At 43.1% G+C, this 15,813-nt stretch overlaps 1 protein-coding gene across 2 annotated transcripts in view; it reads left to right on the forward strand.

Annotated features, from left to right (window-relative positions):
- Positions 1-2,650: 2,650 nt before the first annotated feature.
- CEP135 (centrosomal protein 135) overlaps positions 2,651-15,813 on the forward strand; it is an 86,048-nt gene continuing 72,885 nt past the window's right edge. For both annotated transcript variants that reach the window (XM_030880606.2, XM_060299386.1), the window contains exons 1-3: positions 2,651-2,831; positions 6,448-6,604; positions 15,588-15,778. In XM_030880606.2, coding sequence (XP_030736466.1) covers positions 6,465-6,604; positions 15,588-15,778 — 331 coding nt within the window. In that variant the 5' untranslated portion in view covers positions 2,651-2,831; positions 6,448-6,464. The remainder of the gene's footprint in view (positions 2,832-6,447; positions 6,605-15,587; positions 15,779-15,813) is intronic.

Here is a 15,813-nt window from a genome sequence, read left to right on the forward strand (position 1 = left end):
GCCACAACTACTGAAGCCCATGTGCCTAGAGCCCATGCTCCACAAGAGAAACCACTGCAATGAGAAGTCCGCACACCACAACGAATCGGCCTGCCAATGAGGGGAAATGGGTTCGAGCCCTGGTCCAGGAAGATCCCACATGCCGCGGAGCAACTGAGCCCATGCGCCACAACTGCTGAGCCCGTGTGCAACAACTACTGAAGCCCGCCCACCTAGAGCCCGTGCTCCGGCTGCAATGAGAAGCTCGCACACCGCAACGAAGAGTAGCCCCCGCTCGCCGCCACTAGAGAAAGCCCATGCGCAGCAACGGAGACCCAACACAGCCAAAAATAAATTAATTAATGAAAGTACCTTTACTGTCATTTTAAAAGGATGAAGGAGGGAGGGAGGGCGAGAGGAAGGCTGAAGCTAATGTGTACATTTAATCTGCCATCTTTAATTGAAATGATGCAAAATTTTTATCTGAAGATTTGTACCTTGATTCAGTTCTGGAAAATTCTTAGCGATTATCTCTTCAAACATTGCTTCTTTGCTGAATTAGTTTTTCTCTTCCTACTGTAACAAGTCACCATAAACGTAGCAGCTTAAGACAATACAAATTGATTATCTCATAGTTCTGTAGGTCAGAAGTCTAGGTAGGCCCTGCTGCCAAAATCAAGGTGTCAGTAGCCTGGCTTTTATCTCAAGTAGGAGAATAAAGGAGGAAATCTGCTTCCACATTCACTTAGGTTGTTGGCAGGAATTCCGTTCCTTGCTCCTGGAGGGCTGAGGTTCATGATACTCTGCAGGTTCTTAGCCTCCCTCAGCTGTCCTAGGATCCCCACATTCCTCATCACACTGCACCCTCCATCTTCAAACCCCCAACAGCCGTCAAGTCCTGCTCACACTTGTCTGTTTTTAAGGGTTTGTGCAAATGCATTGGGCCCACCTGGAATATCCAGGACAATCTCCCGGTTTTAAGGCCTTTAACGACCTTAATTATGTCTGCAAAATCCCTCTTGCCATGTAATATTCATAGGTTCCAGAAATTTGGGTGTAGACACCTTTGTGGGGGGCGTCTGCCTTTCATAGCTCTGGGGCCTTCTTTGAGTCTCTCAAGCTATTATTTGTATTTCTTAATTGCTTTCTAAATATATTCCTTTGCACTATGTTCTAGGTAAATTTTCTAATTCTTTTCACTATATCTAATCTACAGTTCATCCCATGTAATGTAAAAAAAAATTTGATGACTGTATTTTTAATTTCCAATTTTTCTGATTGACTCCCTTTCATATGCATCTGTTCTTGTTTCATTTAACAATTCTTGTTCTTTCTAATGGCTGTTATTCCTTCCATCTATCTAGACCAGTGGTTCTCAACCAGGAGTGATTTATCCTCCCAAGGCACAGCTGGCAATGTCTGGAGAGATTTTTTTGGTTGTCACAACTTGGGGGATGCTACTGGTCTAGTGGGTAGAAGCCAAGAATGTTATTAAACATTCTACAATACACAGGACAAGCCCTCTAAAACAAAGAATTATTCAGCCCAAAATGTCAAAAGTGCCAAGGTCAAGAAACTTCGATCTAGATCACCTTACACATATTCATTTTAAAGGCTTCATCAGACTCTTTCATTTCATCTAGAGAGAATTCATGTTTTGATGTTTTATTTTGTTGGCTATCCTTGTTAGCATTAGATTTCTTCATTGTTTTTGGTTTGTAAGCACACTTTCAGTGAAAGGTTATTTTTTTTTCTCTCTGCATCTGGCTCTCCTTCCCCCCAGTTATCAGTTTTGAGGGTGGCCCCAACAGGATTGCCCCACAATTCATAAAACAACTTATTAAAGCACGTGGGAAAACAGACAAGGCACACACAATGAAAATGATTAAAGCAATATATGAATGAGTACAAAGTATTCACAACCCACAGAGCAGTTAGGTGATACCCAAAGATTAGGTACATTTTCAGAACGGAAGTCCTACTTGAGAGAGTAGTAAATAGAAAGGAGGAAATGAGCTTCTCTCTGATCATCTAGAAGCTTTCACGCGAGAAATGGAATTCTAGGATTTGACCATGTGTTTTCTATATATGAGCAGGCTCTCTATAACCAGTTGATTTAAATGTAATTTCATTCACACATGTTTACTGCGGTCGGTGCCAGAGAAACTAGCTGAATAAAATAATCTTGACTCAAGGAATTCAAAATTGGAGGAGGCAGGGAGAGACATATAAACAAATAATTACCTTTTGACGGGATGAGTTATAACTCATGGGATCAAAACATAGTGATATTATACTCATCATAATGGGATGAATATAATATAAGGGTCTACGCATCGGGGACGTGGGTGTGGGTGGTTCTCAGGGAAAGTTGCACAGACAACCGGCTATTTAAGCTAGAGTTTACGTGGTGAGTAGGCGTCCCCCTAGCAGGTGAAGGCCAATCTGCAGCAGGGACCAGGGCTGGGCAGGGTTTTAACCCCGCGTCCAGAAGGTTAAGGCACACGACGGAGAGGATGACACAGTTACTGGCGCCCGCTGAGGTTCGGGGTTCGCCCGCCGCTAGGGGGCGCCGCGGCCTCGCGCCGTGCGGGCCGTTGCGTTTCCGGGCCGGGCCTAGCGTCGCCATCTCTGTCGGGCGCGTCCCCGCCGCGCGCGGCGAAACGACTGCCGCTCCCGTTACCGAGGCAACCGCGGCGCCTCCTCCGCGCCGGCCCCGATAGTCTCTCCGCGCCATTTTCAAACTGTCCTGGAGCCGGAACCGGTGTCTGGGGCGGAAGGAGCCAGCAAGGGAGGCGAGGCGCGAGGGAGAATGCGACCGCAGGCGGAGGGAGCAGCGGCCGGGTCTGCGGGTGAGCGCGGCGCGGGGCGGAAGGGCCGAGCTGGGCAGTGCCTCCGCCTCCCGGGCGGTCCCGGCGGGCCGGGGCGCGGCCGGGAGGGAGGCCGCGCAACCTTGGGAGGAAGTGGGGCCCGGGCGGGCTGGCGGACGGGGCGCGGAGACTCCCCGCCGCCCCGCTGCTGACACCCCTTCTCTTCAACACCCGACTGCGGAGCTGCGGCCCAGAGGTCGGCCTGGGGCCGCGGGAACCCGCTGTTTCCTCCTAACCCTCTCGCCGCGAGCGTCTGTGCGGCCCCCGCGGACCCGCCTCCTACTGACTGATGGGTTGATTTAAAAGTTAAAATGCTCTTTTCATATAAGAATCATACAGGTTCTTTGTAAAAACAAAAGTGCCCCAAAGCGTAGGACGAGAGTCGTTTATTAACCCTTGGCCAGCACCTTAGTAAACATCCCCTCTTGCTTCCACTCTCTGAAATGAGTGAGGATTCCCGAGATAAACTCAGTTAAGGTTGGTTTGGGGGTTTGTTATGTTTTGTTTTTTTGGCCCCTGTGCATATGTACGCACAGGATATTTTTGAAAAAATAAGATGTACTGGCTTTCAGACGTCAACCCCCCAGAGTTAAGCAAGTGGCTGGTTCTAAACACGTATGTGTGGAGGACCTCCAAACCTTACCTTTTATGTTTTGCTAGAAATTTTCAGTATAGCCACAGTGTTTGGGTAATGGAGATGGGGGCGGTGGTGGAGGACAGCAGCCTATGGGTGGGGAAAGCCTAATACGTGTTTTTTGTCCTTGTTGGGAGGATTTTAATCTTTTTCATCTGTCCTGTGTGTGGATGATTTTTTGATTCATATTCATATTCTCCCTCTCTCTCAGAAGGATGTGAGGAAGTATTATTTCTGGGTAACCAAAGTGGGTACCAGACAAAATGGAGACATGTTGGAATGTTGAGGCCCTACTAGTTCTTGGTTTGACCGGTGAATTTCTGATGTCTCCAGGACTTTTTCTAGAACACCCTGCATCAGTCAGGTCCCTCTTGTGGAAGGAACCTAGAAAGAACCTAGTATAGAATGGGGACTCCATTCAAAGAAAAGGCTAGCAAGAGTGTGGAGAAGGAAAGATTTGTAGAAAGGAGTAATCAAGGAGAGGTGCTAATTTAGTGATTTGATAAGTTGAGGCAGCATAGTACAGAAACCAGAGTGCTGGATCAGGACTCAGGGGACCTGAATGCCCACCTACTTCGTGGCCTTGTGGTTTGGGAATATAGTTACTCTTTTTATTTATTTATTGGCTGCCTTGAGTCTTCATTGCTGCGCGCGGGCTTTCTCTAGTTGCGGAGAGCGGGGGCTGCTCTTCGTTGTGGTGCGTGGGCTTCTCGTTGCGGAGCATGGGCTCTAGGTGCACGGGCTCAGTAGTTGTGGCTCGCAGGCTTATTAGTTGTGGCACGCGGGCTTCGTTGTTCCGCGGCATGTGGGATCTTCCCGGACCAGGGCTCAAACCCGTGTCCCCTGCATTGACAGGCGGATTCTTAACCACTGCGCCACCAGGGAAGTCCCGAAAGTTACTCTCTTGAGGCAGTCTTACCTCATCTTTGAACAGGGAGGGTGTCCTGCACCCTGTCTCCCTCACAGGGTAGTTGTGAGGACCAAATTTTGCATGTATTCATATACTTGCATGTTTTATAAATTGTGAACAGTAGAGATATATAACAGAGTTTTTATTTGGTTTAGAAATATGAGTATTAGGACCATATTTACCTGGCAAAATTAGAAAAGAGCACATTTTTCTAAAGAAGTGATTATTTTTTTTTTTTTGCAGTACTTGGGCCTCTCACTGCCGTGGCCTCTCCCGTTGCGGAGCACAGGCTCCGGACGTGCAGGCTCAGCGGCCATGGCTCACGGGCCCAGCCGCTCCGCGGCACGTGGGATCTTCCCGGGCCGGGGCACGAACCCGTGTCCCCTGCATCGGCAGGCGGACTCTCAACCACTGTGCCACCAGGGAAGCCCAAGAAGTGATTTTTGAATGACTCCATTTTAGGGCAGGTTGATAGATAATATATTCATAAATATTTAAAAAGACAAGGATAAAAACATGTACAGAGATGCTTATGCGTTTGTGTCTTTTTTTCTTTCTAAACTAAGTAAAATTTACATGGTGAAATGCACAGATCTTAAGTGTGCTATTTGAAAAGCTTTGATAAATGTATACACTGGTGTGACGTCTGTCCCCATCAACACAATATTTTCATTACCTCAGAAAGTTCCCTTGTAGCCCATCCAGTCAGGCTCTCCTCACACCCGCATAGCCCTAGGCCACTGCTGTTCTCATATCTGTGCACAGTTTAATTTTGCCTGTTCTTGAACTTCATATAAATGGAATCATACAGTATATGTATGTTATGTAACATCTTTCCTCTATTGATGGATAAATAGGTTGTTTGCAGTTTGGGGCTATTATGAATAAAGCTGCTTCGAATATTCTTGTAGAGTCTCTTTGTAGATGCTTATTTTCATTTTCTTGAGTAAATACCTTGGAATAGAATTAGAGAGTCGTAGGATAGAAGTATGTTTAACTTTATAAGAAGTTACCAGGCTTTTTCCACAGAGATTTTACACTCCTGTCAGCAATGTGAAGATTCCTGTTACTCCAAGTCCTTAATGACATTTGATATTGTACCTTTAATTTTAGCCATTCTAGTATGGGCATAATTGTATCTCATTGTGGTTTCAATTTCCCTGATGTCTAATGGTATTAAGCAACTTTTCATATGATTATTCCCATTCAGGTATCTTTTGCAAGTCTTAGCCCATTTTCTTATTGGGTTGTCTTTATTATTGAATTGTAAGGGTTCTTTATCCCATATACAAATCCTTTGTTAGATATTATGAATATTTTTCTCCTACTCTTTTGTTTTTGTTTGTCAAATAAAAGGGCATATTTTGATGAGCAGACTTTTCAATTTAAAGAAATCCAATTTATCAAGTTTTTCCTTTGTATTTAATGCTGTTAAAAGAGGCTTTTCTAAGTATTCTTTGCCTGTCTCAGGCTTGGGAAAATATTTTTTTTTTCCTAGAAGCTTTATTGTTTTAACTTTTTTTAAAAAAATTATTTATTTATTTTTTGCTGCATTGGGTCTTCGTTGCCGCACGTGGGCTTTCTCTAGTTGCAGCAAGCGGGGGCTACTCTTCGTTGTGGTGCGTGGGCTTCTCGTTGCGGTGGTTTCTCTTTGTTGTGAAGCACGGGCTCTAGGCGTACAGGCTTCAGTAGTTGTGGCACGCGGGCTCAGTAGTTGTGGCACAGGGGTTTAGTTGCTCCGCAACATGTGGGATCTTCCTGGACCAGGGCTCGAACCCATGTGCCCTGCATTGGCAGGCGGATTCTTAACGACTGCACCACCAGGGAAGTCCCTGTTTTAACTTTTCTGTATAGGCTTATGAGGAGATGTTTATTTTAATGCAGCAATGTGAATATCATAAACATTGGATTTAAATCAATCTAAATATTCCAGAAGACTGCCTACCTGAAAAGAAACAAAGAATAAGTGCTTCATATTAAAAGATTCTTTTCTTCTTAACGTGAAACAATAATAATAGCTGATAACAGAATGATGTTTCATTCTTTTCTTTTAGGATTTTAACTTTTGGAAATGAATAAAACCAGTTTGGAAGACAAGATGACTACAGCTGCAGAAAGAAAATATATTAATATTAGGAAAAGATTGGATCAGTTGGGATACCGCCAGACTCTGACAGTGGAGTGTTTACCTTTGGTAGAAAAACTTTTCAGGTAAAGATGAAAATACGGTTCTAAACCTGTGTGATCCTTAATCCCATTTATCTAGTTTCTGATTGAACTTTATCCTTCAGTAGAGAAATGGGTAGATTTTTTAAAAGTCCTTAAGTCATCTGAAGTTTCTCTATTCTTCTTAGATTCTACTCTGCTGTCGTCATTCAGGGCCTCCACATTGCAAAACTCTAGGGTCACCATTCACACTATAGTATTCAGAGTGAATGTTTCTGCAGGTTTTGTCTGTGAGTAAAAGTACAATTTTTAATGTGATTTTCTGATCTAGTTGAGAGTTCTGTAACTGCTTTATTCACTGGTCATTAATTTTTTATTGAAATATAGTTGACATTATGTTAGTCACTGGTCTGTAATTACTGTTACATTTATAATGTTTCTCTAATGTGGTTGACCATGACTTTAGCTGTTACTTGTTACTTTAACTGAAAGAGTCTTTGTGATTTTTGTTCTTTTCCGCATGAATTCTACTACTGTGATTTGAGACTAGAGCAGGGAAGTGGCCTAGGAGGCTTTTGCAGTAGGACTATAAGTGATGATGATGGAAAGGAGAGAATGGATGAAAGATACTTTATGGTCTTTAGCATGGCCTGCAGAATCCTTCATGATCAAGTACTAGATCGACAATTCGGAGTTATAGGGTAGAAGTATATTTAACTTTTCAGGAAACTGACAAACTTTTTCCACAGTGATTTTATACTCGTACACCTTCATCTCCCCTGTATTAACCACCTGAAGCTCCTAAACATGTGTTCACTTTCTCCCTTGGTCTCTCCATATGCTATTCTATCTGCCTATAAAGTCCCTTTCTCCTCTCCCTCCTGCCTTGCCCTTATGTTCAGTTAGCCATATGGCCTGCAGGACTCTGTCACATCTGCTGCATGTTATTAGCTATTATCATTGTTGGAAACTTGTTTTATCTTCCCGATAGAATGCAAACTCCATGAGACTAGAGACTGACTTTATAACTGGCATACCTAGAACAGACTGAACACATTGTTGGCACTGAAATATTTGTTGAGGTTATCACATAGTATTATAACTTTTGACAAATTGTTAGTAGAATGTAAGTTCCGTGATAGTGGGTTCTTTACCATGTGCCCTGCTCAATAAATGTTGAAGGAATGAATATTCCACTGGTCTGTGTTCTTAGAGGTCGGGAACTGACTCATTATTTGTTGTGTCCCTGACACAGCATATAGCAGGCATTCAGTAAATGTTTGCTGAATGAACAAATAAGTTTCACAGATTCCACCGGATTAGGTGACTAATTAGACATGGGGGGGTAAGTTAGAGGGGAGATTGAAAGATGATTCTGCCTGTGTGTATATGTTTCATAACTTTTTTTTTTTTTTTTTTTTGCGGTACGTGGGCCTCTCACCGTTGTGGCCTCTTCCGCTGTGGAGCACAGGCTCCGGACGCGCAGGCGCAGCGGCCATGGCTCACGAGCCCAGCCGCTCCGCGGCACATGGGATCCTCCCAGACCAGGGCATGAACCCATGTCCCCAGCATTGGCAGGTGGACTCCCAACCACTGTGCCACCAGGGAAGCCTGTTTCATATAACTTTTAGTTAATCTTGTCTTGGGACTTCACTGGTGGCTCAGTGGTTAAGAATCCGCCTGCCAATGCAGGGGGCACAGGTTTGATTCCTGGTCTGGGAAGAGCCCACATGCCACGGAGTGACTGAGCCCACGGGCCATAACTACTAAGCCCGCGCTCTAGAGCCCGCAGGCCATAACTACTGAGCCCACATGTCACAACTACTGAAGCTCACGTGCCTAGACCCCGTGCACCACAACAAAGAGTAGCCCCTGCTCACCGCAACTAGTGAAAGCCTGTGCACAGCAACGAAGACCCAATGCAGCCAAAAATAAAATAAATTTATATTAAAAAAAAATCTTTAATCCTGTTTTGAGAAGTTTTTTTTTTTTTTAACATCTTTATTGGAGTATAATTGCTTTACAATGGTATGTTAGTTTCAGCTTCACAACAAAATGAATCAGTTATATATACACATATGTTCCCATATCTCTTCCCGCTTGCGTCTCCCTCCCTCCCACCCTCCCTATCCCACCCCTCCAGGCGATCACAAAGCACCGAGCTGATCTCCCTGTGCTATGCGGCTGCTTCCCACTAGCTATCTACCTTACGTTTGGTAGTGTATATATGTCCATGCCTCTTTATCGCTTTGTCACCGTTTACCCTTCCCCCTCCCCATAGCCTCAAGTCCATTCTCTAGTAAGTCTGTGTCTTTATTCCTGTTTCACCCCTAGGTTCTTCATGACATTTTTTTTTTCTTAAATTCCATATATATGTGTTAGCATACGGTATTTGTCTCTCTCTTTCTGACTTACTTCACTCTGTATGACAGACTCTAGGTCTATCCACCTCATTACAAATAGCTCAATTTCGTCTCTTTTTATGGCTGAGTAATATTCCATTGTATATATGTGCCACATCTTCTTTATCCATTCATCCGATGATGGACACTTAGGTTGTTTCCATCTCTGGGCTATTGTAAATAGAGCTGCAATGAACATTTTGGTACATGACTCTTTTTGAATTATGGTTTTCTCAGGGTATATGCCCAGTAGTGGGATTGCTGGGTCATATGGTAGTTCTATTTGTAGCTTTTTAAGGAACCTCCATACTGTTTTCCACAGTGGCTGTATCAATTTACATTCACACCAGCAGTGTAAGAGGTTCCCTTTTCTCCACACCCTCTCCAGCATTTATTGTTTCTAGATTTTTTGATGATGGCCATTCTGACTGGTGTGAGATGATATCTCATTGTCGTTTTGATTTGCATTTCTCTAATGATTAGTGATGTTGAGCATTCTTTCATGTGTTTGTTGTCAGTCTGTATATCTTCTTTGGAGAAATGTCTATTTAGGTCTTCTGCCCATTTTTGGATTGGGTTGTTTGTTTTTTTGTTATTAAGCTGCATGAGCTGCTTGTAAATTTTGGAGATTAATCCTTTGTTAGTTGCTTCATTTGCAAATATTTTCTCCCATTCTGAGGGTTGTCTTTTTGTCTTCTTTATGGTTTCCTTTGCTGTGCAAAAGCTTTTAAGTTTCATTAGGTCCCATTTGTTTACTTTTGTTTTTATTTCCATTTCTCTAGGAGGTGGGTCAAAAAGGACCTTGCTGTGATTTATGTCATAGAGTGTTCTGCCTATGTTTTCCTCTAAGAGTTTGATAGTTTCTGGTCTTACATTTAGGTCTTTCATCCATTTTGAGCTTATTTTTGTGTATGGTGTTAGGGAGTGATCTAATCTCATACTTTTACATGTAGCTGTCCAGTTTTCCCAGCACCACTTATTGAATAGGCTGTCCTTTCTCCACTGTACATTCCTGCCTCCTTTGTCAAAGATAAGGTGACCATATGTGCGTGGGTTTATCTCTGGGCTTTCTATCCTGTTCCATTGATCTATCTTTCTGTTTTTGTGCCAGTACCATACTGTCTTGATTACTGTAGCTTTGTAGTATAGTCTGAAGTCAGGAAGCCTGATTCCTCCAGCTCCATTTTTCGTTCTCAAGATTGCTTTGGCTATTCGGGGTCTTTTGTGTTTCCATACAAATTGTGAAATTTTTTGTTCTAGTTCTGTGAAAAACGCCAGTGGTAGTTTCATAGGGATTGCATTGAATCTGTAGATTGCTTTGGGTAGTAGAGTCATTTTCACAATGTTGATTCTTCCAATCCAAGAACATGGTATATCTCTCCATCTATTTGTATCATTTTTAATTTCTTTCATCAGTGTCTTATAATTTTCTGCATACAGGTCTTTTGTCTCCTTAGGTAGGTTTATTCCTAGATATTTTATTCTTTTTGTTGCAATGGTAAATGGGAGTGTTTTCTTGATTTCACTTTCAGATTTTTCATCCTTAGTGTATAGGAATGCCAGAGATTTCTGTGCATTAATTTTGTATCCTGCTACTTTACCAAATTCATTGATTAGCTCTAGTAGTTTTCTGGTAGCATCTTTAGGATTCTCTATGTATAGGATCATGTCATCTGCAAACAGTGTCAGCTTTACTTCTTCTTTTCCGATTTGGATTCCTTTTATTTCCTTTTCTTCTCTGATTGCTGTGGCTAAAACTTCCAAAACTATGTTGAATAAGAGTGGTGAGAGTGGGCAACCTTGTCTTGTTCCTGATCTTAGTGGAAATGCTTTCAGTTTTTCACCATTGAGGACGATGTTGGCTGTGGGTTTGTCATATATGGCCTTTATTATGTTGAGGAAAGTTCCCTCTATGCCTACTTTCTGCAGGGTTTTTATCATAAATGGGTGTTGAATTTTGTCAAAAGCTTTCTCTGCATCTATTGAGATGATCATATGGTTTTTCTCCTTCAATTTGTTAATATGATGTATCACATTGATTGATTTGCGTATATTGAAGAATCCTTGCATTCCTGGAATAAACCCCACTTGATCATGGTGTATGATCCGTTTAATGTGCTGTTGGATTCTGTTTGCTAGTATTTTGTTGAGGATCTTTGTATCTATGTTCATCAGTGATATTGGCCTGTAGTTTTCTTTCTTTGTGACATCCTTGTCTGGTTTTGGTATCAGGGTGATGGTGGCCTCGTAGAATGAGTTGGGGAGTGTTCCTCCCTCTGCTATATTTTGGAAGAGTCTGAGAAGGATAGGTGATAGCTCTTCTCTAAATGTTTGATAGAATTCGCCTGTGAAGCCATCTGGTCCTGGGCTTTTGCTTGTTGGAAGATTTTTAATCACAGTTTCAATTTCAGTGCTTGTGATTGGTCTGTTCATATTTTCTATTTCTTCCTGATTCAGTCTTGGCAGGTTGTGCCTTTCTAAGAATTTGTCCATTTCTTCCAGGTTGTCCATTTTATTGGCATAGAGTTGCTTGTAGTAATCTCTCATGATCTTTTGTATTTCTGCAGTGTCAGTTGTTACTTCTCCTTTTTCATTTCTAGTTCTATTGATTGGAGTCTTCTCCCTTTTTTTCTTGATGAGTCTAGCTAATGGTTTGTCAATTTTGTTTGTCCTTTCAAAGAACCAGCTTTTAGTTTTATTGATCTTTGCTATCGTTTCCTTCATTTCTTTTTCATTTATTTCTGATCTGATTTTTATGATTTCTTTCCTCCTGCTAACTTTGGGGTTTTTTTGTTCTTCTTTCTCTAATTGCTTGAGGTGCAAGGTTAGGTTGTTTATTCGAGATGTTTCCTGCTTCTTAAGGTGGGCTTGTATTGCTATAAACTTCCCCCTTAGAACTGCTTTTGCTGCATCCCACAGGTTTTGGGTCGTTGTGTCTCCATTGTCCTTTGTTTCTAGGTATTTTTTGATTTCCTCTTTGATTTCTTCAGTGATCACTTCATTATTAAGTAGTGTATTGTTTAGCCTCCATGTGTTTGTATTTTTTACAGATCTTTTCCTGTAATTGATATCTAGTCTCATGGCGTTGTGGTCAGAAAAGATACTTGATACAATTTCAATTTTCTTAAATTTACCAAGGCTTGATTTGTGACCTAAGATATGATCTATCCTGGAGAATGTTCCATGGGCACTTGAGAAAAATGTGTATTCTGTTGTTTTTGGATGGAGTGTCCTATAAATATCAATTAAGTCCATCTTGTTTAATGTATCATTTAAAGCTTGTGTTTCCTTATTTATTTTCATTTTGGATGATCTGTCCATGGGTGAAAGTGGGGTGTTAAAGTCCCCTACTATGAATGTGTTACTGTCGATTTCCCCTTTTATGGCTGTTAGTATTTGCCTTATGTATTGAGGTGCTCCTATGTTGGGTGCATAAATATTTACAATTGTTATATCTTCTTCTTGGATCGATCCCTTGATCATTATGTAGTGTCCTTCTTTGTCTCTTTTAATAGTCCTTATTTTAAAGTCTATTTTGTCTGATATGAGAATTGCTACTCCAGCTTTCTTTTGGTTTCCATTTGCATGGAATATCTTTTTCCATCCCCTTACTTTCAGTCTGTATGTGTCTCTAGGTCTGAAGTGGGTCTCTTGTAGACAGCATATATAAGGGTCTTGTTTTTGTATCCATTCAGCTAATCTGTGTCTTTTGGTGGGAGCATTTAGTCCATTTACATTTAAGGTAATTATCGATATGTATGTTCCTATTCCCATTTTCTAAATTGTTTTGGGTTCGTTATTATAGGTCTTTTCCTTCTCTTGTGTTTCTTGCCTAGAGAAGATCCTTTAGCATTTGTTGTAAAGCTGGTTTGGTGGTGCTGAACTCTCTCAGCTTTTGCTTGTCTGTAAAGGTTTTAATTTCTCCATCAAATCTGAATGAGATCCTTGCTGGGTAGAGTAGTCTTGGCTGCAGGTTTTTCTCCTTCATCACTTTCAGTATGTCCTGCCAGTCCCTTCTGGCTTGTAGGGTTTCTGCTGAGAGATCAGCTGTTAACCTTATGGGGATTCCCTTGTGTGTTATTTGTTGTTTTTCCCTTGCTGCTTTTAATATGTTTTCTTTGTATTTAATTTTTGACAGTTTGATTAATATGTGTCTTGGCATATTTCTCCTTGGATTTATCCTGTATGGGACTCTCTGTGCTTCCTGGACTTCATTAACTATTTCCTTTCCCATATTAGGGAAGTTTTCAACTATAATCTCTTCAAATATTTTCTCAGTCCCTTTCTTTTTCTCTTCTTCTTCTGGAACCCCTATAATTCGAATGTTGGTGCGTTTAATGTTGTCCCAGAGGTCTCTGAGACTGTCCTCAGTTCTTTTCATTCTTTTTTCTTTATTTTGCTCTGCAGTAGTTATTTCCACTATTTTATCTTCCAGGTCACTTATCCGTTCTTCTGCCTCAGTTATTCTGCTATTGATCCCATCTAGAGTACTTTTAATTTCATTTATTGTGTTGTTCATCATTGCTTGTTTCATCTTTAGTTCTTCTAGGTCCTTGTTAACTGATTCTTGCATTTTGTCCATTCTATTGTCCATTCTATCTCCAAGATTTCGGATCAACCTTACTATCATTATTCTGAATTCTTTTTCAGGTAGACTGCCTATTTCCTCTTCATTTGTTAGGTCTGGTGGGTTTTTATCTTGCTCCTTCATCTGCTGTGTGTTTTTCTGTCTTTTCATTTTGCTTATCTTACTGTGTTTGGGGTCTCCTTTTTTGCAGGCTGAAGGTTCGTAGTTCCTGTTGTTTTTTGTGTCTGTCCCCAGTGGCTAAGGTTGGTTCAGTGGGTTGTGTAGGCTTCCTGGTGGAGGGGACTAGGGCCTGTGTTCTGGTGGATGAGGCTGGATCTTGTCTTTCTGGTGGGCAGGTCCACGTCTGGTGATGTGTTTTGGGGTTTCTGTAGACTTATTATGATTTTGGGCAGCCTCTCTGCTAATGGGTGGGGTTGTGTTCCTGTCTTGCTAGTTGTTTGGCATAGGATGTCCAGCCCTGTAGCCTGCTGGTCGTTGAGTGAAGCTGGGTGCTGGCGTTGAGATGGAGATCTCTCGGCGATTTTTGCTGTTTGATGTTATGTGCAGCTGGGAGGCCTCTTGTGGACCAGTGTCCTGAAGTTGGTTCTCCCACCTCAGAGGCACAGCAGTGACTCCTGGCTGCAGCCCCAAGAGCCTTTCATCCACAGGGCTTCTTAATTTGGGATGATTCGTTGTCTTGTCAGGTATTCCACAGATGCAGGGTATATCAAGTTGATTGTGGAGCTTTAATCCGCTGCTTCTGAGGCTGCTGGGAGAGATTTCCCTTTCTCTTCTTTGTTCTCACAGTTTCCAGGGGCTCAGCTTTGGATTTGGCCCCGCCTGTGCGTGTAGGTCGCCGGAGGGCGTCTGTTCTTTGCTCAGACAGGACGGGGTTAAAGGAGCCGCTGATTCGGAGGCTCTGGCTCACTCAGGCCGGGGGGTAGGGAGGGTCACGGAGTGTGGGGCGGGCCTGCGGCGGCAGAGGCCGGCGTGACGTTGCAGCCTGAGGCGCGCCGTGCGTTCTCCCGGGGGAGTTGTCCCTGGATCCCGGGACCCCGGCAGTGGCGGGCTGCACAGGCTCCCCGGAAGAGGGGTGTGGATAGTGACCTGTGCTCGCACACAGGCCTCCTGGTGGCGGCAGCAGCGGCCCTAGCGTCTCATGTCTGTCTCTGGGCTCCGCACTTCTAGCCGCGGCTAGCGCCCGTCCCTGGAGCTCTCTCAAGCAGCGTTCTTAATCCCCTCTCCTCGTGCACCAGGAAACAAAGAGGGACGTAAAAGTCTCTTGCCTCTTCGGCAGGTCCAGACTTTTCCCCGGACTCTCTCCCGGCGCGGTGCACTAACGCCCTGCAGGCTGTGTTCACGCCGCCAACCGCAGTCCTCTCCTGGCGCTCCGACAAAAGCCGGAGCCTCAGCTCCCAGTCCCGCCCGCCCCGGCGGGCGAGCAGACAAGCCTCTCGGCTGGCGAGTTCCGGTCGGCCTGATCCTCTGCGCTGGAATCTGTCCGCTTTGCCCTCCGCACCCCTGCTGCTGTGCTCTCCTCCGCGGCTCCCAAACTCCCCCACTCCGCCTCCCGAAGTCTCCACCCGCGAAGGGGCTTCCTAGTGTGTGGACACTTTTCCTCCTTCACAGCTCTCTCCCGCTGGTGCAGGACCCGTCCCTATCCTTTTGTCTCTGTTTAGTTTTTTCTTTTGCCCTAACCAGGTACGTGGGGGGTTCCTTGCCTTTTGGGAGGTCTGAGGTCTTCTGCCAGCGTTCAGTAGGTGCTCCGTAGGAGTTGTTCCACGCGTAGATGTATTTCTGGTGTATCTGTGGGGAGGAAGGTGATCTCCGCGTCTTACTCTTCCGCGATCTTCCCGGAAGTCTCTCCTGTTTTGAGAAGTTTTTGAGTACTTTCTGGTACCTTGAAAGACTCCTAGTGTTTGTTTTTGTTTGTTTGTTTTTAGATTTGAGCTCACTTAACATTAACATTTATTTTAAGTCTTTTTACAAATATGTATTTAGTTATTAAAAGTTAATGGAATGTTTCCTTGTATTTACATTTTCTGTTCTTGAATATTAGTGATCTAGTTCATACAACAGAAAGTCTTCGGAAATCAAAATTATCTGCTGTGAAAGCTGAAAAAGAAAGTGCCAATTTTGATTTTGTATTGGAACCTTATAAACTTGAAAATGCAAAATTGAGTAAGGAAAATAATGAATTATACCTGGAATTAATGAAACTGAGAGAACAATCAGGCCAACACATTAAAGGTAAAATATTGTGTTTTTTTTTTTTTTTTTTTTTG

Source organism: Globicephala melas, chromosome 5 (assembly GCF_963455315.2).
Source record: "Globicephala melas chromosome 5, mGloMel1.2, whole genome shotgun sequence".
NCBI lineage: Eukaryota > Metazoa > Chordata > Mammalia > Artiodactyla > Delphinidae > Globicephala > Globicephala melas.